Source organism: Triturus cristatus, chromosome 9 (assembly GCF_964204655.1).
Source record: "Triturus cristatus chromosome 9, aTriCri1.1, whole genome shotgun sequence".
NCBI lineage: Eukaryota > Metazoa > Chordata > Amphibia > Caudata > Salamandridae > Triturus > Triturus cristatus.
In genome coordinates, this window is record NC_140592.1 from 1141943323 (window position 1) to 1141966477 (window position 23155).

A 23155-nucleotide genomic window follows, 5' to 3' on the forward strand; every position below is an offset into this window, starting at 1 on the left:
CATTTATCACAGAAATGTATTGATATTCTTGAACAAGCTCGTAGGCCTTTGACCAAGCATTGCTATGCTTCCAAATGGAATCGATTTGCTCTATACTGTCAGCTTCAAAAGGTTAGCCAGCCACATGCATAAATACAAACAATTCTTCCATATTTGTTGCATCTTCAAAATGTTGGTCTAGCCTATACCTCAGTACGCTTACACCTTGCAGCCTTTGCAACTTACTTACAGAATAGACAACATTTATCTCTGTTCAGAATACCTTTTGTTAAGGCTTTTATGGAAGGACCACCTAGGGTTCCACCTGCACCAAAATGGAATTTTAATATTGTACTAACAAGGCTCCTGGGGCCTCCATTTGACCACTACATTCGTGCCAAATCCAATATTTGTTTTGAAAAGTTGCATGTTCGAGGCATATGAGCTGCAGAGCCACACACTTAGGATAAGATCGCCATCTGGTGTTGGGCTCGGATGATTGCAGGTTGTTGTTGTCTTCGGAAGAAGCCTTTTGGTCACGAGATAGGTGACTCCTCCTCTGAACAACAGTGCGCATGGGCATCCACTCCATCCTCAGATTGTTTTTTTCCGCCATTGGGTTCGGATGAACTTTTCCACTCCGGCTGAAAACTTCTGAAAATCCAGCTTTCGAAGCGAAAAATCTCTACAACTCGACGTCGAAATTTAATCGGACCGGTTCCGGACACGTCTCATGGAAAGGACACCTTTTAAAAAATGCCCCCAATGTGGAGCAAAGTTCCCCCACTGTGACCACCACGAGGTCTGCAACCTGTGCCTCTCGCCGGAACATAACGAATCCAGCTGTCCAGCCTGCGCCGCATTCCGATCCAAGAAAACCATCCGGGACCGAAGAGCTCGACGCCATATCATGGCCAGACCAGCTCCAGAACCGGAGGACATCTTTACCCAGGATGTCCCGGAAGAAGATTCCGAAGACCTCCAAATCGTATCCGAAGCTGACTAGTCCGATGACCTCATCACTCCGGGCCAACGAGTGAGTTCCAGTGCCCCTACCCCAACCCCCCCAAAAAAGGCATTGGTCAAGACTCCGCCAGCTGGCCCCAGTCGCGACCGAAAATCGTCTTCAGTAGCCCCGCCCTCGGGCTCGGCTCCGAAGAAATATAAGCCTACAGGTGGCTCGGGCTCGAGCAAACCACATGTTCCAGTGCCACAATACCTTCGGCACCGAAGACTCAACACCTCTCTGCACCGAAGCCTGCTCCGAAACCATCGAGACCGAAATCTCCACCGGCACCGAAAACTTCTTCGGCACCGAAAACTTCTTCGGCACCGAAATCTTCATCGGCACCGAAACCATAATCGGTACCGAAACAACTGTCTAAAGTCCAAAAAGACTCTACCGATCATCCAAAACCTAGATCGGAACCGAAAAAATCGGCACCAAAGCCTCTTTCGGACAATGAAGAACTTTTTCGCCCTGATCCCACGCAAAAAAGGATTTATATCAATCCGAAAACTGGACATGTCACCGCTGTGCCATACAAGAAAAGGAAGCTGGACACAACACCTTCTCCAGCTCCCATAAAGAAGAAGGACTTTGCCACCTCACCCATTCGTCCTTCCTCTCCTATATCACCTCTCACCCCACCCCCCCCTTCCCCCACCTCCTTCTCCTCTACCATCTCCTTCACATACACCACCTCCACAGGATGATGATGATGACTTAGGGGGAGGGGGTGATCCGGATGACCTTAACGATCCTAATGATCCTTTCACACTCCCGGATACGGCACCCTTAGATGACTGGGCTTACCCTTTACCTGATATTCCTGATCCCACTACATTCCCCTCCAAACCCTCCCCTCCAGATGACCACCTAGGGTTTGGGCAGCTGATCAACAGGGCGGCACTTTTTCATGGCGTCACCATGCACTCAGATACATCGCACGGAGGAACATCAGAGACGGCACTCTCGCCGTGATCCTGTTCTCATGCCTGAAAAGGCTGGTTTACCTGTATTTTACACGTAACCTGTGGAAAAAATGACAAGATTTTGAAGATATTATGACCTTTTGCGATATTCTAAATCGAAAATAACTTGCAAGTATATCCCCAGCCTTGAGAAAGCCCCGGCCTCAACTGAGCCTATGGGGCGAAACACGTGTTGGCTGTCTATGTTCGTTTGATTCTCTTGTTCATTCAAAACCACGAATAAAAAGAACTTTCTGTTTCTACTCAAAGCCTGAATATGGTTTATTACAAGAGAGAGGGTATCTGACTCACTACTACAAACACCCGAAGAAGACTTTCTTCTTGACACATTCGAACAGTCTCAAAAATCAGTTCAAATCTTGCCCATGATTAAGGGAGTCATAAAACACGCCACAGAGGTCTTTAAAGACCCTGTCAGAGCTAGGGTTCTTAACCCACGAATTGAAAAAAAATATAGACCTGCCCCACAAGATCCCGCTTACATTAAAGCACAGCTCCCTCTAGACTCTTTAGTAGTTTCAAATGCAAGAAAGTGGGCTAACTCCCAAACAACAGGAGACACACCGCCCCCAGACAAAGAGTCCAAGCTATTAGAGGCTTCGGGCAAAAGAGTTGCAGCACAAGCTGCTAACCATTGGCGTATTGCCAACACACAAGCCATATTAGCCCGATATGATAGGGCTCATTATCATCAGTTAGAAGATCTTTTACAACACCTACCAGATCAGTACAAATCCCAGGCCAATGACCTCATCCAAGAGGGGAAACTCATATCTAACGCATCAATCAATTGTGCACTAGACGCCGCGGACACTGCTTCTAGGGCGGTCAACACAAGCATACTACTTAGACGCCATGCATGGCTACGTATTTCAGGCTTTAAGCTGGAAGTACAAACAACAATACTTGGTCAAGCATTCAACCAAGAGCAACTATATGGGCCCGCAGTAGATACTTCACTTGAGAAGATGAAAAAAGATAACGAGACTGCTAAATCAATGGGAGCTCTACAGTCTCCACAACCGCGAGGCTCCTTTCGATGCTCCTTCTATAGGGGAGCCTCCAAAAATGTTGGGACAGACACCTCTTCCACTTTCAAAACCTCCGCACAAACATCCCCCAACAGAGGATATTTTAGAGGAGGATATAGGGGAAACAACACCAAGGGCCGAGGTCGGGGCAATACCAACACCCGCACCTCTCCAGCCACTAAACAGTGACTTTCCTCCACTCCCCCCAGACCATTCCACTCCGGTCGGGGGAAGACTCCAACAGTTCCTACCTGTCTGGAATTCCATTACAACAGACAAGTGGGTAAGACAAATTATCCAGTCTGGTTACTGCCTCGAACTCACAAACACCCCCCCCCCACACATACCACCCAAGCACCGTCCAATGTCACACCATCTGACATTCCTCAAACAGGAAATTCGGTCCTTGCTTCAAAAACACGCAATAGAACCAGTTCCACTCCAACATCAGGGTACAGGAGTATATTCTCTATACTTCCTAATCCCCAAAAAGGACGAGACCTTAAGACCCATACTCGACCTCAGACTACTAAACCAGTACATACACTCAGATCACTTCCATATGATCACTCTCCAACAAGTCCTCCCACTACTTCAACAAGACGACTTCCTGGCCACTTTGGACCTCAAGGACGCATACTTTCACATCCCCATGCAACCTAAAGTTTGTGGTAGACGGACAGCACTATCAGTTTACAGTCCTCCCATTCGGAGTAACAACTGCACCCAGGGTATTCACCAAATGCTTAGCAGTAGTGGCAGCGCACCTCAGGAGACAACAAATCCATGTCTTCCCATACCTCGACGATTGGCTCATAAAAGCCAGTACTTTTGACAAATGCGTTCTCCACACTCACCGCACTATTCAAACCTTACACAACTTGGAATTTACCATCAACTATCCCAAATCTCAACTGCAACCCTCCCACATACATCAATATCTGGGAGCCACCATAAATACTTCCAAGGCCATAGCTTATCCCAGCACAGCCAGGATAGCCAACATACAAAACCTCATCTTAAAATTTCAAACTCAACACTCTCTTCCAGCAAGAGTGTTTATGCAACTGTTAGGCATGATGGCGTCCTGCATTTCCATTGTGCCTCACGCACGACTTCAAATGCGTCCCTTGCAAGATTGTCTAGCACAACAGTGGAACCAGGCTCACGGACAACTTACGGATCTGGTGTTGGTGGACAGCCGCTCACTTCGCTCACTGAAGTGGTGGAACACCATCAACCTGTCCAAAGGGCGACCGTTCTTCGAGCCTCTTCCACAAGTAGTGCTGACAACCGACGCATCTCTCACAGGGTGGGGAGCCCATCTCCTTCAACACACCACTCAGGGCAAATGGACCACTCAACAAAAACTGCTCCATATCAATCACCTAGAACTTCTAGCGGTGTTCCTAGCACTGAAATCCTTTAAAGTACATCTAAGGAACAAAACTGTCCCCATCCGCACAGACAACATGACGACCATGTATTACATACAAAAACAGGGGGGGACACATTCTCTCCAACTGTCCCTACTCGCACAGAACATCTGGAGATGGGCAATTCTCCAAAACATCTACCTGCTAGCGGAACACCTTCCAGTGGTTCACAACCAGATTGCCGATCTCCTAAGTCGACAGACACAACAAATACACAAATGGGAATTACACCCCAAAGTCCTACTCCCATTCTTCCAAAAATGGGGCCAACCAGACATAGACGTGTTCGCCACACACGAAAACGCAAAATGCCCAACCTTCGCCGCCAGGTTTCCACACCCACAGTCCCGCCTCTCCCACTCATTCCATTTGTGGTACGCAAGCTCAAACAACAGTCTCTAAAACTGATTCCAGTAGCTCCCACTTGGGCACGTCAACCCTGGTTCACGACACTTCTGGAACGATCGCTAGTTCCACATCAAAAACTTTCCTCCAGCTACATAGGGGCAAAATAGTTCTTCGAACAAATGCAACGTTTCTCCCTAAAGTCTTTTCACCTTTTCACATTATTCAGTCAATTGAATGGCCTGTCTTCTTTCCACAACCAGAGTCTGTTGCTGAAAGAGCTTTACATACATTGGATGTGAAACAAGATTTGATGAACTACATTGACAGAACGAAAATGTTTAGGAAGAGTAGGCAATTATTTATAGCTTTTTCACCTCCTCACACTGGAAATGCTATTTCAAAAAGTGGAAATTCAAGATGGTTAGTAAACTGTACCCAAACTTGTTATGCTAAAGCTAAAAAACTTTTACCTGTTACCCCTAAAGCTCACTCTACTCTTAAAATAGAGGTGTGTATGGCATTTTTAGGCAATACTCCCCTTGCTGACATTGGCAAAGCAGCAACATGGTCCACACCTTCACAAAACATTGTGTGGATGTACTAGCATGTTAACAAGTCAATGTTGGCCAAGCAGTACTACAGACTCTCTTTCAAACAACTGTACCACCCACAGGCTAGCCACCGCTTCAGGAGAGGGACTGCTTTACAATCGATGCACAGCACATGTGTCTACAGCACAAATGCCTAAGGCCATACTTGCCTGAGGCCACAATTCCTCAGTGAAACCATGGCAGACAAAACTCAAATGCCCGCTCCGTATTGCTGCTGGGTCTGAATGTCGTGATATTTTGATGGCTAAACCTCCTTTAGATCTTCACTGGTCCTTTCATGGTTTCAGCTGTGCATAGTCAAGCTGGTTCTCATTGCTCTCTGTCTATCTTTCACTGCAGCTCCTCGTAAACTCTCCCCACTCATCTGTCTCCTCTCCATTCTCTCCAACTCCCCCCCCCACGCCAGGCCTAAGAATACAAAGCTTTTTCTCCTTTTCAATCCAAGTCAATTCTGGCTTCAGCCTGTCATTTCCGAGCTACGATCTTAAGCATGCTCACAGTTCAAACTAGTGCCTCCTTGACTGTGCAGTTGTATATGTGCAAATTAATCTTTTGGAGTTGATCTGTAGACTTCCAGTTGGATAGACTTATCGCTTTTGTGCCCCTAGAGAAACAGAGAGCCTAAGAGTTCCCAGGAAGGACTGAAGTGCCAGACCATATAATTACATTGCCCATAGTGTTTGACAGCTTAACATCTTGTGGAGAGTTTACTGCCACAAAGCGCAACTTGGTTAGATAATTAAAGTGCAGTAATATTGATGGCCCTGGATTACTAGTGGTGAACCGAAGTACCCATTAAGGTTCTACCCGATAACCATGAACTGCTGCAGGACCACAAGAAAATACCTCCTATTCCTTGACAGCAAAGGGTTCTTGAGAGACAGCACGGGGGAGGCTTGCTTATCAGGGGCAGGAGAGGCTCAACAGCCCATGATATGCTCTTAAATACTGCCAAATTGAAGATTACAAGCTAAGAACAGGCTTTTTCTTGCATTAAAATCGTATGATTATCCTGGGTATATCCACAAATAACATTGATGTCTGTTTACTTTTTTGCTTAAAATTAAATATTTGTTTGTAGTCCGCATTTACATTTTTTGTTTACTTGTACTATTTAAACTTTTCTTTTGTATTTTTCCTAGGAGCATTATCCTGAACGTCAGCTAAAAGGAACAGTAAACAAGATGGAAAAAGCAAAGGGGAACTCAACAGGTTAGTGAGTAATTCCGTTAGTTACAACTTGTTTTTGAATGAAGTAATGTATACAGAAAAACTTAGATTTTTTTTTTCAAAGTGATGTATGAACTTTTTCTCCTACATTGGATTGTCTGCAACTTCACATTTTCGACTTTAAGAATTGGATTCTAAATGTTATACTATGTTAGTGATGTCACAGACTATATACCTATTTGTCAACAATTTAAGTATCTATTCTGAGCCTTGAGAATGATTCTGGACACTTCTTCCTGTCCACACCTATATCCTAGATTCATTCTCTTACTCACTATCTTTTCTCCTTAACAGTGAGTTTTGAAACCTGCAGGGAATTTTCTGTTCGAGCCATATGTGCTGCAGATCGTACACTGTGCATTAGATCGCCATTTGGTGTTGGGCTCGGATGCTTGCACCTTGTTGTTGTCTTGCAAGAAGTCTTTTGTAGTCACGAGATAGGTGACTCCTCCCTTGGACGATAGTGCGCATGGGCATCGACTTCATCCTCAGATTGTTTTTTGCCGCCATTGGGTTTGGATGTAACTTTTGCGCTACGGTTCGAAACTTTGTGTTCGAGGCATATGAGCTGCAGATTATACACTGTGCATAGATCGCCATCTGGTGTTGGGCCCGGATGTTTGCAGTTTGTTTTTCCTCTTGGAAAGTCTTTGGGAGTCACGAGGTCGGTGACTCCTCCTCTGGTTAGTATTGCCCATGGGCTTCGGCTCCATCCTCAGATTGTTTTTTTTCCGCCATCGGGCTCGGATGTAATACTTCGCGCTCCGGTTCCGAACTTCCCAGTTCACCGATCGACGCACAAATCCTCGCTCATCGAGCTTCTTTAAAGATATAAATCATCTTACTCATCTTCTCTTCGGCACTTCTTCGATTCCGGTGGTCGACGGCGGCCTTCGGGCATATTCCGGCTCTGGTCTCGGCTGATGGAAAGAACTCCCTTCAAGAAGTGCCCTCGATGTGAGTCCAAGTTTCCCCACACCGATCTCCATGAGGTGTGCAACCTCTGCCTCTCCCCAGAACACGAGGCCCGAGACTGTCCCGCCTGCAAGTCTTTTCGCTCAAAAAAGACAATTCGAGATCGACGGGCTAGACGCAGCATGGCGCACTCCTCGACCTCCGCTCCAGTCGACATCTTCGGGGACGACGTTGAAGCTCCGGGACAGCAGGACATCGAACAGGAGGACGACGACCTCGTCAGCGCTTCCGAGGCCGACGACTCAGATGTGGAGGACATCACCCCGGCGCAGCGGATCGTGAGTACAATTCCCCCTCCCACGCCCACGCCGAAACCGAAAAAGGCTTCGGTCACACCTTCGCCTCCGGGCCTAGGCAAGACCAAGGACATTGCTTCTCACACCCCACCTTCGGGCCCGGTAAAGAAGCCTTCTAAGCCTTCTGGCAGCTCGGGCTCGAGCCAGCCGGCCACCGGTGCCGAGGAACACCCTTCGGCACCGAAAACAAAATCGTCCTCCACCTCCACTCCGAACCCGGCACCGAAGTCTTCGGTGCCGAATCCTGCTCCTCCGGCGCCGACCAAACATCACAAGACCCTCGGCACCGACACTCCCGTGCCGAAACCTTCTTCGGCACCGACCAAAAAAACAGAGGTTCCCAGGAAGCACGGCTTCGACAAACCTAAAAAGCCGTCGGCCCCGAAACCTTCGGCGCCGACCGAACAACCAGTGTTACAGGAGCTCTTCACACTGGATCCTTTGCAAAAAACCCTCACCAAGGATCCAAAGACCGGACACTTGACATTGTCTTCAAAAAAGAGACACCTGGACAAGCCGGCTCCACCTCCACCTCCAAAGAGAAAGGAAATTGCTACCTCTCCTTTCAGGGTGCCTTCCCCACCTCCTCTACCTCCTCCACCCTCTCCACTTCCACCCCCTCCACCTCATCGTTCCCCCACCTTGTCTCCTGTCCCAGACGATTTGGGGGACCCTTACTATGATCCAGCAGATGTGCCACAAGATCCCACCCCTACTGGATCTCCAGACCCATGGGATGATTATAACAATCCGGACATCCCAGATGTCCCACAGGATGACCTTTATCCATCTAGGCCATCCCCTCCTGAAGATTCCTTGGGTTTTCACCACATGTTACAACGGGCGGCACACTACCATGGGGTGGAGTTACATACCGACCCAGTGGAGGAGGACTTCCTCCTAGACATCTTTGACGATACACATAGGTCCACTGCCATTCTACCTATGTTAAAGGGCGTAATTAAACATGTCCCTGAGGTTTTTAAAGACCCAGTCAGGGATAGGGTCCTAAACCCTTGGATAGAGAAGAAATACAAAGCCGCCCCTACAGACCCTTCCTACATTAAAGGCCCTGCACCATTAGATTCCCTAGTGGTATCTACAGCCAGGAAGCGCTCAAATTCTCAGGCGTCAGGCGAGGCGCCCCCACCTGACAAAGAGTCCAAGCTCCTAGATGCGTCAGGGAAGCGCACTGCGTCACAAGCGGCCAATATATGGCGTATTGCCAATACGCAAGCACTGTTGGCCCGATACGACAGGACGCACTATGATGAGCTAGAGACCATCATGCACCATCTCCCTGAAAAGTACAAGACTAGAGCTAATGAACTTATTCAAGAGGGAAAAACAATAACCAAAACCTCGATACGATGTGCCCTAGATGCAGCAGATACAGCCTCCAGGGCCATAAACACCAGTGTCCTTCTCCGTCGCCATGCCTGGCTCAGGGTTTCAGGGTTTAAACCAGAGGTTCAAGCCTCTATACTAAATCACCCATTCGACCAAGATCATCTATTTGGCCCTAAAAAATGAAAAAAGATACAGTCACGGCGAAATCTATGGGAGCCCTACAAACACAGACTCCCAGGCGCTCCTTTCGCCGTTCTTCCTTTCGGGGCACGGGCAGAGGCTACTCTTCGGACAGTGCACCCACGTCCTATAAATCCCCCTCCTCAGTCTACCTTCACGAAGGGTTATCAAAGATGCGGATACAGAGGCAATAATTATAAGGGCAGAGGCAAAACAAATACCGCCCGCTCTGCCACACCTCCTGCCCAATGACTTTTCCCCGCTCCCTCCAGACCATTCCACTCCGGTCGGAGGCAGACTACGACATTTCCTTCACGTCTGGGAGACAATTGTAGGAAGGTGGATATCTGACTATGGTTACCCCCAACTTTTTGCCTAGTGTCTAGCTGGTTTCTCGACTTAGTTGGCCTGAGATCCTGCCATTCAGGGTCTCCGGCTGTCTGCTCTCTCTGTAAAATGGACTCCATGTACCCTAGGTACATAACCAATTGGTAAGGATCACCTTATTGGACCCTGTACAGTGTACCCTAGGTACCCAGGGCATAGGTGTACCCTAGGCCTCCCAGGGGCTGCAGCATGTATTATGCCACCCCTGGTCTGGCCTTCCAATCAGACACAACTGGCTGATCACTCAGCTGGGGCAAGGTCGTGTAATCACCCCTTGCTTAGGTGTAGTATTCCTATACCTACCTTATATATAGACACGTGTACCTATCAGTCACTCCTATGGCAGGCCTTAACAATCCTGGAGGCAGAGTGCTTGGTAACATGTGAGATGGTGCTCTAGCATGAGCTGAGCCTGTCTGCAGCTTTCGGAACCATGTCCTTATAGCTGTTCTATGATATAGCCTACCATATACTCTTAAAGTGCCTTATAATCTTAAACGGTTATGGTAACTATGGTTTGGCTTTATCAAAACATGTCGTGTAAGGTGTCTAACACTTTGGAATAATACCCCCATACCATTTCTGGTGATGAGGATATTATTCCCCCCTTCTAGAGGGAGAGACATGTTAAAATCCTACTTTGCTGTGTAACCTCTGACCAAAGCCTCAGCATCACAAAATGGATGCTGCTGCCACAGACACAAGTCTGACCTCCTGCTGCTGGGAGTGATCCCAGCCAGGGAGGCCTGGACAATAGGTTTCCTGCTTGGGGAGGTGCTAGCACCTCCACAGACAGCCTTTAGTGTATTGGGGCAGGGTGGGCTGAAAGGAATGAGACATGCCTGGGGCACACAAGGTGTTCCTTGCATAGTCCAGTTCAATCCGGCGCTGGGGCACTCCAGCCCCAGCTCTGGCGCGAAACTGGACAAAGGGAAGTGGGTGTAACCACCCCCTCCCAGGTCCCACCCATAAGGCGTGACCTAGCAGGTATCCCAGCCCCCCAGATTAGTATAAGAGTGGGAGTTGGGCCTCAAGACTTTAGATTATCCTGAACCTGCAAAACTGAACAGAAACTCTGGACCTTCGACATTCGACGAAAGAAGAAGACTGAAGAATCTCCCTTGTAGCCAAGGAGTGGCTACCCTGTGCAAACAGGCACCATCAAGTGACTACCCTTTGCTTTGTAAAACGTTCGACGAGGAACCGACTGCAGAGCCCGACCAGAGCCTTGATTTCCAGACTTCTCCGACCCTCATCCACATCTGCAGCAGAGCTGAGATCCGTGGAGGCGACGAGCGACGTGGGACCGGCTACCTGGGAAAAGTGGCTAGTAACTTACAGCGCAGCTTCTGAGGTACCCTCGAAGTTGTGCACCGGGGATTGAGAAGCCCCAACCCCAAGCACCATCTGCACCGAAGACCAGCCCCCCACACTCCACGAGTCCTGCGTGGGGCCCTTCAGCATTTTCCTGCTTGCCGCGTCTGTCCGGTTGCTTGCCCGCTGGCTAGTGGCCTTTGTGACGACGCTCCCTGAAATCTTCTGCGCTGGTTTGGCTCCTCCAGACTGGCTCCCGCTTCTCTGCAAAGAAGAAGCACCCCAGACCTTCCTGGTCTGCACCAGAAGCAAGTCCCTTGTTCTTCGTGGGTTCCGCTTGCCAAGGCTTGGTGAGTCCTAGTCCAACTTCGACGCCGCCGACAGCAAGAGCCTTCGTGGGACAGCTCGCCTCCTGGTCCTGGTCGTCCTCGACGCTTCCTGGTCCTCCTGGCTGCAGCGACAAGCTTCACCTTCACCTGCAACTCTTCACGACATCGCCTGGTTCCTTCCTGGTCCCACGTGGTCACTGGCTAGTGACCTTGACTCTGTCCCCTCTGCTTGCAGGTTTCTTCTCTTCTTGATCCCAGCCTTGGGATCCACCGGACACTCTTCACTGACTGCCTGTCAGCATCTTTCTTCAGGCATCCATAGGAGTCGACGACGAAAACGACGCATCTTCACCCCTATGCACCCGCAGCCTGTGGGCTAGGTAACTTGGGTACTCCGGTGCTCATCAGGATAGTGACTATCCTAGTGTCTAGTTTTCAAGTCTCAACTTCCTAGCTACTCCGGAAGTGTCCTAAATCTATCTATTTCTAAACTGTAACATTGCTATTGACTTTTACGCATTACGCGTGAGTGTTTCCACTCTACACACGAATCCCGTGGGCCTCCCACTTCCTAACTAACGCTAGTGTAGTGTAGCCCCAGCGATTCCCTAGGCCTAGGCCTATTCTATTTCCGTGACAGTGGTTCTTATACCACTTCTTTAGTATATGGTTTGCGTGGCCCCTAGGGCCTAACTGTATTACTTACCTGTGTGACTTACTGTATGCATTAATAAGACTGTGTTGTACTTACCTCTAAACTCATAAAGAGTGCTGAGGGTTTGCTTAGAATAAATACACTTTATTTTATATATATATCTGTTGTGGTGTCCTTTCATTTGGTATTCAAGGGATTATATATGGTATCACAGCTGGCTTCACATGCCATTCAGAGTTTAGCCTAAGACTGCTCTTGTCCATGCTACCACTAGGATAGCTGGTCTATGAGGTTGACTTTACAACCAATCACCATAAGGGTATTTGGACTGATATAAGGTGTACACTATAACTAGTGACATCATACATCAGGCCAACTTCTCACATTGGTGAGCAGCGGTTGGGATCTGAGCTTGCTGTTGTAATACCATTGTAATCTTGTGATACTAAATTGAAAGATCACACAGATATTGTCTAGGTACATATAACATAGTTTAAAATACTTAAGTCCTACTGGACTTAGTAGTTGTAGGGTGAAGGGAGTAACACACCCTGACTACAACTACTAGAGAGGTTTAGTAGAAACAACTAGTGTAGGTAGGTGCACACACCACACCCTCACTAGATCATGCCTCTGGGAGGAGATCAAGTAGATGCTCTCTCAGGAGGGGCAGGTCTGCAGAAGACCCCCTCTAGGTATGATACCTTAACATTCCAGGAGATGAGACAATTGTGTACCTCCAGAGGAATAAAACAGGGTGCAAACCCTACCCTTAGACAGCTAGTGGAGCTTCTGGAGGCCTATGATGCTGAAAGAGCTGCCAGGGATGGTGCCATAGCTGTAGATAAGGGTCTACCCACCACAGATGAGTCAGATGGGACTTCAGAGGAAGAGGTAGACAGCCAGAGCCAAGTAAGGAGACTGAGCCAGGCTAACCTAAGTTTACATGGGAGTTTGCATGGGGTCCCCCCATACAGACCCCCAAGTAGGCTTTCACAGAGAAGCAGGAGGGACAGATCCCCTTCAAGGGAATCCATCCACTCCCATGTTTCTAGCATCTCTAATGCTTCCTCTCACAGGGGAATGACTTCACCTGAGAGAAAGGAGCATAAAGCCAGAATGAGGGAAGCTAATCTGAGGATTCAGAGGGAAGAAATTGCCCTTGCCAAAGAGAAGCTTGCTCTGGCTAGAGAGCAAAAATTGTGTGGGTCAGAACCCACTGGTGGCAGCAACATTCCTAGAGATAGGGATAGGTCTTATGACCATAGAAACCTAAGCAAGATAGTCCCCCCATATCAAAATGGGGATGACATCCACAAATGGATGACTGCTTTGGAGAGGGCCTGCAAAGTACAGCAGGTACCCCAAAGTCAGTGGGCAGCTATCTTGTGGCTCTCCTTTTCTGACAAAGGTAGAGACAAGCTCCTCACAGTCAGTGATGAGGATGCAAACAATTACAAAGTCCTGAAGAGTGCTCTGATAGATGGGTTTGGCTTAACCACTGAGCAATATAGGTTGTTGTTCAGAGACACCCAGAAGACACAGACACAGGACTGGTCTGATTTTGTGGATTGTGCCACTAAGGCTTTGGAAGGTTGGTTAACTGGCAGCAAGGTGCAGGACTATACAGGATTGTACAACTTGATTATGAGGGAGCAGATCCTTAGTAATTGTCAGAACCAGCTTCTCCATCAACACCTGGTAGACTCAGATTTGACCTCTCCCCAAGAATTGGGAAAGAGGGCAGATAAATGGGTCAGGACCAGGATTAGGCCTAAAAATCAGGGTGGTGACCAAAAGAAAGATACCACCAAGCCTCAAGAGAAGGGTGGGGATAAAGCAAAAGAGAAATCTTCCTCAGGGCCCCAACACTCCACACAGGGTGGTGGGTCCCAAGCTACCTCCTCTACCACAGTTAAAAAGCCTTACTGCCATGTGTGTAAAACACCTGGGCATTGGAAAACTGACAGCAGTTGTCCACAGGCTAAAAACAAAACTGTTCCTCCAACTACTCCTGTCACACCACCTATTACTGTCAGCAGTAATCCCCCAGGTGGTGGGAGTGCCCCCAAAAATTTGGTTGGGTTTTCTTGGGGAACACAGGGGGATCCTGGCTTAGCCAATTCCCCTACAGCAGCTACTCTTGTCTGTGATGGTGGCATGGGGTTTGCCAACTTCACTGCCTGTCCCAACACTTTGGGTAGGTACAGACAGGAACCCTACATCAATGGTAGAAAAGCTGAGGCCTACAGAGACACTGGAGCTAGCATCACTATGGTGGCCCATAGGCTAGTTCCCTCTGAGCAGCTTTTGCCTGGTTTCTCATACCAGGTAACTAACATTGATGGCAAACAGAACAGTCATCCCATGGCAGAGGTATGTCTCAGCTGGGGAGGTGTCACTGGCCCTAAAAGGGTGGCAGTGTCTCCAACCTTGCCTGTGGACTGCTTGCTGGGGAATGACTTAGAACTCTCAGCTTGGGCTGGAGTTGAACAAGACACCCATTCTAAAATGGTAGGCCTTTCCAAAAAGGGTAGTGGGGTTGTGCCAGTCACAACCCCTGTCCAAGTAGCTTTCCTCCCTGAAAAGGTTGGAAGGGCAGTGGTAGCCACAGCCCAGGCACAGACAGACTTCCCTGTAGAAATTGGCAGAGCTGTGACAGTCACAGCTCAAACACAAACTGAGTGCCTTCCTGAAAAGGTTGGCAAGGCTGTAATGGTCTCAGCCCATACTCAGATTGATATAGGTGTAGTGAAGCCTGAAACTATGGATCACTCCACACAAACAGAGAGTAGTGGGGAGGAAGAAAAATCTCCCTCCCCCCAGACATTAGGAAAAGGTCAGCCTCCTCAGGGATCTGACCTCACCCCTTGTGAAGGAACTGCCCCAGAGGTAGTCAGGCCTGGCCTGGCAGAGCCTCTGATGTCAGTGGCCCCTTCCAAGGTGGGACCCAGTCTGGTGCAGGTAGCCTGCCTCTCTCTACCCTGCCTCAGTCAGCCCAGGGCTGCAGAGGTCAGGGAGGCCAGTGGACCCCAAGAGGGCCCCTGTCCACAAGAACCCCCCCTTCAAAAGAATGAGGATTGCCTGGTTAGTTGCCCTAGCCAGGTGATGGGGAAAAACATTCCTGAGGGATCCCCTTCACAGGTAGTTAGGGACCTCCCCCAGAGGGATTCTGTTGGGCACAGGCAAACATGGGACCTTAGGGCCCCAAACCTGACCTGTCCCTCCAGTAAGCCCACAAAAGGGACCCAGCCTCCAGCTTTAGGTAGCCAGAGGCTGACCCTGAGAGCACAGTGCAACTCAGTTAGAGAAAGAAAGGCATCCATGGTGGAGGATGATTGGAGGAAGCTGAGGCCTCACTTTGGGGACACTCACTTCAGTACTCCATCTCAACACCAGCCTTTTACTCTGCAAAGACACACCAAAGGTAGAGATTCCCTATGGTGGAGACCCTATGATATCTTTAGGATGAGGGATTGCTTAGTGGACCATGAGACAGGGGGTAACCATGCCAGTGCTGGTTCTTCCTTATATGGCCACTCAGGCAATAGAGGCTTACCTTGTCAAGGCCAGCCTTATCTCCTTTCGTTTGGGGGGGGGTTGTGTAGGAAGGTGGATATCTGACTATGGTTACCCCCAACTTTTTGCCTAGTGTCTAGCTGGTTTCTCGACTTAGTTGGCCTGAGATCCTGCCATTCAGGGTCTCAGGCTGTCTGCTCTCTCTGTAAAATGGACTCCATGTACCCTAGGTACATAACCAATTGGTAAGGATCACCTTATTGGACCCTGTACAGTGTACCCTAGGTACCCAGGGCATAGGTGTACCCTAGGCCTCCCAGGGGCTGCAGCATGTATTATGCCACCCCTGGTCTGGCCTTCCAATCAGACACAACTGGCTGATCACTCAGCTGGGGCAAGGTCATGTAATCACCCCTTGCTTAGGTGTAGTATTCCTATACCTACCTTATATATAGACACATGTGTACCTATCAGTCACTCCTATGGCAGGCCTTAACAATCCTGGAGGCAGAGTGCTTGGTAACATGTGAGATGGTGCTCTAGCATGAGCTGAGCCTGTCTGCAGCTTTCGGAACCATGTCCTTATAGCTGTTCTATGATATAGCCTACCATATACTCTTAAAGTGCCTTATAATCTTAAACGGTTATGGTAACTATGGTTGGGCTGTATCAAAACATGTCGTGTAAGGTGTCTAACACTTTGGAATAATACCCCCATACCATTTCTGGTGATGAGGATATTATTCCCCCCTTCTAGAGGGAGAGACATGTTAAAATCCTACTTTGCTGTGTAACCTCTGACCAAAGCCTCAGCATCACAAAATGGATGCTGCTGCCACAGACACAAGTCTGACCTCCTGCTGCTGGGAGTGATCCCAGCCAGGGAGGCCTGGACAATAGGTTTCCTGCTTGGGGAGGTGCTAGCACCTCCCCAGACAGCCTTTAGTGTATTGGGGCAGGGTGGGCTGAAAGGAATGAGACATGCCTGAGGCACACAAGGTGTTCCTTGCATAGTCCAGTTCAAACCGGCGCTGGGGCACTCCAGCCCCAGCTCTGGCGCGAAACTGGACAAAGGGAAGTGGGTGTAACCACCCCCTCCCAGGTCCCACCCATAAGGCGTGACCTAGCAGGTATCCCAGCCCCCCAGATTAGTATAAGAGTGGGAGTTGGGCCTCAAGACTTTAGATTATCCTGAACCTGCAAAACTGAACAGAAACTCTGGACCTTCGACATTCGACGAAAGAAGGAGACTGAAGAATCTCCCTTGTAGCCAAGGAGTGGCTACCCTGTGCAAACAGGCACCATCAAGTGACTACCCTTTGCTTTGTAAAACGTTCGACGAGGAACCGACTGCAGAGCCCGACCAGAGCCTTGATTTCCAGACTTCTCCGACCCTCATCCACATCTGCAGCAGAGCTGAGATCCGTGGAGGCGACGAGCGACGTGGGACCGGCTACCTGGGAAAAGTGGCTAGTAACTTACAGCGCAGCTTCTGAGGTACCCTCGAAGTTGTGCACCGGGGATTGAGAAGCCCCAACCCCAAGCACCATCTGCACCGAAGACCAGCCCCCCACACTCCACGAGTCCTGCGTGGGGCCCTTCAGCATTTTCCTGCTTGCCGCGTCTGTCCGGTTGCTTGCCCGCTGGCTAGTGGCCTTTGTGACGACGCTCCCTGAAATCTTCTGCGCTGGTTTGGCTCCTCCAGACTGGCTCCCGCTTCTCTGCAAAGAAGAAGCACCCCAGACCTTCCTGGTCTGCACCAGAAGCAAGTCCCTTGTTCTTCGTGGGTTCCGCTTGCCAAGGCTTGGTGAGTCCTAGTCCAACTTCGACGCCGCCGACAGCAAGAGCCTTCGTGGGACAGCTCGCCTCCTGGTCCTGGTCGTCCTCGACGCTTCCTGGTCCTCCTGGCTGCAGCGACAAGCTTCACCTTCACCTGCAACTCTTCACGACATCGCCTGGTTCCTTCCTGGTCCCACGTGGTCACTGGCTAGTGACCTTGACTCTGTCCCCTCTGCTTGCAGGTTTCTTCTCTTCTTGATCCCAGCCTTGGGATCCACCGGACACTCTTCACTGACTGCCTGTCAGCATCTTTCTTCAGGCATCCATAGGAGTCGACGACGAAAACGACGCATCTTCACCCCTATGCACCCGCAGCCTGTGGGCTAGGTAACTTGGGTACTCCGGTGCTCATCAGGATAGTGACTATCCTAGTGTCTAGTTTTCAAGTCTCAACTTCCTAGCTACTCCGGAAGTGTCCTAAATCTATCTATTTCTAAACTGTAACATTGCTATTGACTTTTACGCATTACGCGTGAGTGTTTCCACTCTACACACGAATCCCGTGGGCCTCCCACTTCCTAACTAACGCTAGTGTAGTGTAGCCCCAGCGATTCCCTAGGCCTAGGCCTATTCTATTTCCGTGACAGTGGTTCTTATACCACTTCTTTAGTATATGGTTTGCGTGGCCCCTAGGGCCTAACTGTATTACTTACCTGTGTGACTTACTGTATGCATTAATAAGACTGTGTTGTACTTACCTCTAAACTCATAAAGAGTGCTGAGGGTTTGCTTAGAATAAATACACTTTATTTTATATATATATCTGTTGTGGTGTCCTTTCATTTGGTATTCAAGGGATTATATATGGTATCACAGCTGGCTTCACATGCCATTCAGAGTTTAGCCTAAGACTGCTCTTGTCCATGCTACCACTAGGATAGCTGGTCTATGAGGTTGACTTTACAACCAATCACCATAAGGGTATTTGGACTGATATAAGGTGTACACTATAACTAGTGACATCATACATCAGGCCAACTTCTCACAACAATCACCTCAGACAGATGGGAGACACAAATTATTCAGTCAGGATATTGCCTAGAATTAACATCTACACCCCCAACATTCCACCCAGGCACCGCCCTATGTCGCAAGAACATACTGCGCTACTAACACAAGAGGTGATCTCTCTCCTGCAAAAGGGAGCAATAGAGCAGGTCCCCATAAATTAACAACATTTAGGGGTCTACTCCCTGTACTTTCTAATTCCAAAGACAGACGAGACCCTACGACCTATCTTACATCTCAGACCTCTAAACACCTACATTCATTCGGACCATTTTCACATGGTAACCCTCCAGCAGGTTCTTCCACTTCTCTCCCAGAACGACTTTCTCACCACTCTGGACTTGAAAGACGCGTACTTTCACATCCCAGTACACCAGTCTCACAGAGAGTTCCTCAGGTTTGTGGTAGACGGACAACACTACCAGTTCAAGGTGCTCCCGTTCGGGGTAACAACAGCACCAAGGGTGTTCACCAAGTGCCTGGCAGTAGTGGCTGCACACCTCAGAAGACAGCACATTCACGTCTTCCCCTATCTGGACGATTGGCTCATAAAAGCCACGTCCTACGAACAATGTGTGCAACATACCGCCGCTACAGTCCAACTACTTCACCAGCTAGGTTTCACGGTGAACCATCAAAAATCCCACCTGGTACCATCACACACAAAACAATACCTCAGTGCCACCATAGACACCTCAAAGGCCATAGCCTAACCCAACCCTGCCAGGATTGCAAAAATACAGGCGCTGCGTCAAAAATTCCCATCCCAACACTCTCTCCCAGCAAGAGTATTTATGCAGCTCATAGGGATGATGGCCTCTTGCATCTTTATAGTGCCCCATGCAAGACTCCAAATGCGTCCACTCCAAGAGTGCTTGGCGCGCCAGTGGAACCAGGCCCAGGGACAACTGACAGATCTGGTGTTGGTAGACGGTCGCACCCACCGCTCTCTGCAGTGGTGGAACACCACAAACCTTTCCAGAGGTCGACCGTTCCTGGACCTGGTCTCCCAAATAATCCTAACGGCAGATGCATCGCTCTCCGGCTGGGGAGCTCATCTGTTACATCTCACAGCACAGGGCACATGGACGCCGCAACAGAAGGTTCGAGGCATGTGGGCTGCTGAATTCATATCTGTGCATAGATCGCCGCCTAGTGTTGGGTCCGGATGTTTGCACGTTGTTGTCCTGGAAGAGTCTTCGAAGTATCACGAGATAGGGGACTCCTCCCCTGGACCACAGTGCGCATGGGCATCCTCTCCATCCTTAGATTGTTTTTTTTCCGCCATTGGGTTCGGATGTGCTTATCTTAGCTCAAGTTAGGAAAATTCAGTTTAAGGCCAAAAGGCCTTTAGTTATCGTCAGTACTGTTCCCGTTCGGTATCGACTAGTTTCTTTAGTACTTTAGAACCTTTTTCCAGCTTTTCGGATCCGTTTGGTCCGCACATCAAACTTCCATCGACTATGGAATCGAGGACTCCATTCAAACGGTGTCCTTTATGCCACGCAAAATACCCACACATCGACGTCCACCCGGTATGCAACAAATGTCTCTCACCGGATCACAATGAGTCGAAATGTATGGCCTGTGCCCGATTCCGATCGAAGAAGACTCTCCGGAATCGACGGGCGGCGAGATTAGAAGCGCAGCAATCGGCGCCTGCCCCGGCCAACATCTTCAGCACCGAAGACGAGGACGCCGAGAGCGTGGAAGAAGTAGACTCCAGCCCCGCTTCCGAACACGACTCCCGATCGGAAGACGACGATGAGGTGATTTTTCAAAGGGAAGAAGTCATCGAAGAGGTAGGAGACTACGATGAGGCCTTTGGGGCCGAAGAAGATAGCTCTAGCGAGGAGCTTGGCCCACCCGTCGATACGGAGGCCGACAAAATGCGTCATCATAAGGCTCAGGTCGAGGGATCGCCTCCGGGCCTTACCCGAGATCAATCTCAAAGTTCTTCGGCCCCGCCTTCAGGCCCGGCCTCGAACTTTCCGCACGAGCCATTATTACCGAAAACGACTGGATTCCCTTCAGCGAAACCGAAACCAATCGTCGCTCCAGTTCCACCGAAACCAAAAGTGAAACTGGCTGTAATCGGCTTGAAGGCCTCGAAGCCCTCCACTCCTTCGACGCCAGCAAAGGCCATCGGCCCCGAATGCGGTAAAAGGGATTTCGGCGCCGAGCTCACTGCAGCGGATATCGGTGCCGACCCGAAGAGAAAGGCCATCGGTCCCCACAAAGCACCTCGGCCTCTGGCAACGAAGCCGTCGGCCACGACCACCAACGTCAAGATGGCCGCTCCATCTGCGTCGACGTCGAAGACAGCGACGCCCGCCAAGTCGTCGACTCCAACGACCGTCGATACCTCTCTTCGGATCGATGACCCCATGGCTCCAAAGCAGTCGACGCCCACCTCCAAGGTGCCGACCGGTTTCAAAAAACCTTCGGCGTTCTCCGTGCAACAGGTCGCAGCATCGTTGCAACGCATCAGGGAACGGGCAGCCCTCCGATCCACGTCGGGCCCCGACACGCACAAGGCTCCTAAAGCACCTTCGGCGCCGACCAACATCACGTTTGGCGTGCCGCCGTCCACGGCGCCGAAGATGTTCGAGATCCGGACACGTGTCCGACAGACACAGTCCCCGTCTCCTGGACACACAGATTTTGAGCCTTCACAGCCACAACTCATCGACGCCAACACTGGTAGACTGATGCTCCGCAAACGGAAAATCACGCCAGAGAGGGGATTGGACTCCTACAGAATCCCTCTCAAGCACAAATTGCCAGCAGGGTCGGAGCCAGTGCTTCATGAACGCTTACAACCCTCCCATCAGGATCCCCAGTCCTTTTCTCCTACGCCTTCAGAGACAGACGCAGTAGAGGACTGTATGGGGGATGATACCACCTACCCTGGGGATGTCGATCCTGATGCGCATCTGCAATAACCAGATCAGGCATGGGATGACCCCACCGAGCAGGGTAACGCACCAGATACTCCTGACACGCAGCTTTACAATATAAAGACATCTCCCACGGAGGACACTGCTGCCTTTAATGCCCTCATAGAACGGGCTGCTGCCAATCATGGAGTTCAACTCCATTCTGACACAGTCGAAGAAGACTTCTTGGTGGACACTTTCGCCTCTTCCGAAAGAACTGTAAAAACTCTGCCCATGTTGAAAGGAGTTCTCAAACCTGCAAAAGACATTTTTAAGGAAACAACCAGGGCACGGGTGCTAAACCCCAGGATTGAAAAAAAAATACAAGCCTGCACCCGGAGACCCTATGTACATTAGGGGTCAGTTACCTTTGGACTCCATGGTAGTTGCTAACGCTCGCAAACGAGCCCATTCGCTGACAACAGGTGATGCTCCTCCCCCAGACAAGGAGTCCAAAGTGCTGGAGACATCAGGCAAAAGGATTGCAGCGCAAGCAGCAAACATCTGGCGCATTGCCAACACACAGGCACTCCTGGCCCGTTATGATCGTTCCCACTACGACACACTAGAATCGCTACTCCAACATTTGCCAGATGAATATAAAGAGGCAGCGGAGCTCCTCATCAGAGAGGGACAACTCCTTACCAATGCATCCATCAAGTGCGCCCTGGATGCTGCCGACACAGCGGCGAGGGCAATCAACACAAGCGTCATGTTGAGACGACACGTATGGTTGAGAATATCAGGCTTCAAACCGGAGATTCAGAACAACATCTTAAATCAACCAGTCAACCCCGACTATTTATTCGGCCCTGAAGTTGACACTACCCTCGAGAAAATTAAGAAAGACACTGACACTGCCAAATCAATGGGGACTCTGCAAACGCAGCAGTTTCACAGTGGCTCCTTTCGTTGCCCCGGGAATAGAGGAGCAGCTAGAGGTCAGGGGTCACAGCAGCAATACACTAAAGGGAACACACAGAGTACCTACGATAAAACCAACAGAGGTGGATATCGTAGCTCCAGCACCAAGGGCAGAGGACGTGGTTACGGTAACACCAGGTCCTCACCCAAAAACAAACAGTGACGCCCTCTCCCTTCCCCCCGACCACAGAACACCTGTCGGGGGGAGACTCCAGCGGTTCCTGTCCACGTGGAAAACCATCACCACAGACAGGTGGGTCAGGGACATTATCCAGCACGGTTACTGTCTCGAATTAACATCCACTCCACCCAACATACCGCCAAAGCACCGTCCTATGTCCGTAGAGCACTTGGCATTATTGCAGCAGGAAGTGCTAAGTATGCTGCAAAAAGGTGCAATAGAGGTCGTGGCCATCGACCAGCAGGGGACAGGGGTGTACTCTCTGTACTTCTTAATCCCAAAAAAGGACGGGTCACTCAGACCTATACTAGACCTGAGACCCCTCAACCACTACATTCTCTCAGAGCATTTCCATATGCTCACCCTACAGCAGGTTCTCCCGCTGCTCAGTCAGGGAGACTTCCTAGCCACACTAGACCTAAAAGATGCGTATTTCCACATACCCATACACCCATCACACAGGAAATATCTCAGGTTCACTATTCAGGACCATCACTATCAATTCAAAGTTCTCCCCTTCGGAGTGACAACAGCACCCAGGGTTTTCACCAAGTGCCTAGCTACGGTGGCTGCACATCTACGGAGACAACACATTCACGTCTACCCTTACCTGGACGACTGGCTTGTTC

At 49.7% G+C, this 23155-nt stretch overlaps 1 protein-coding gene across 5 annotated transcripts in view; it reads left to right on the top strand.

The window, feature by feature from the left end:
- Positions 1-23155, top strand: part of MGA (MAX dimerization protein MGA) — a 1048942-nt gene that overhangs the window by 587218 nt on the left and 438569 nt on the right. For all 5 annotated transcript variants that reach the window (XM_085627074.1, XM_085627072.1, XM_085627075.1 and 2 more), the window contains exon 12: positions 6543-6612. In XM_085627074.1, the coding sequence (XP_085483200.1) occupies positions 6543-6612 (70 nt within the window). The remainder of the gene's footprint in view (positions 1-6542; positions 6613-23155) is intronic.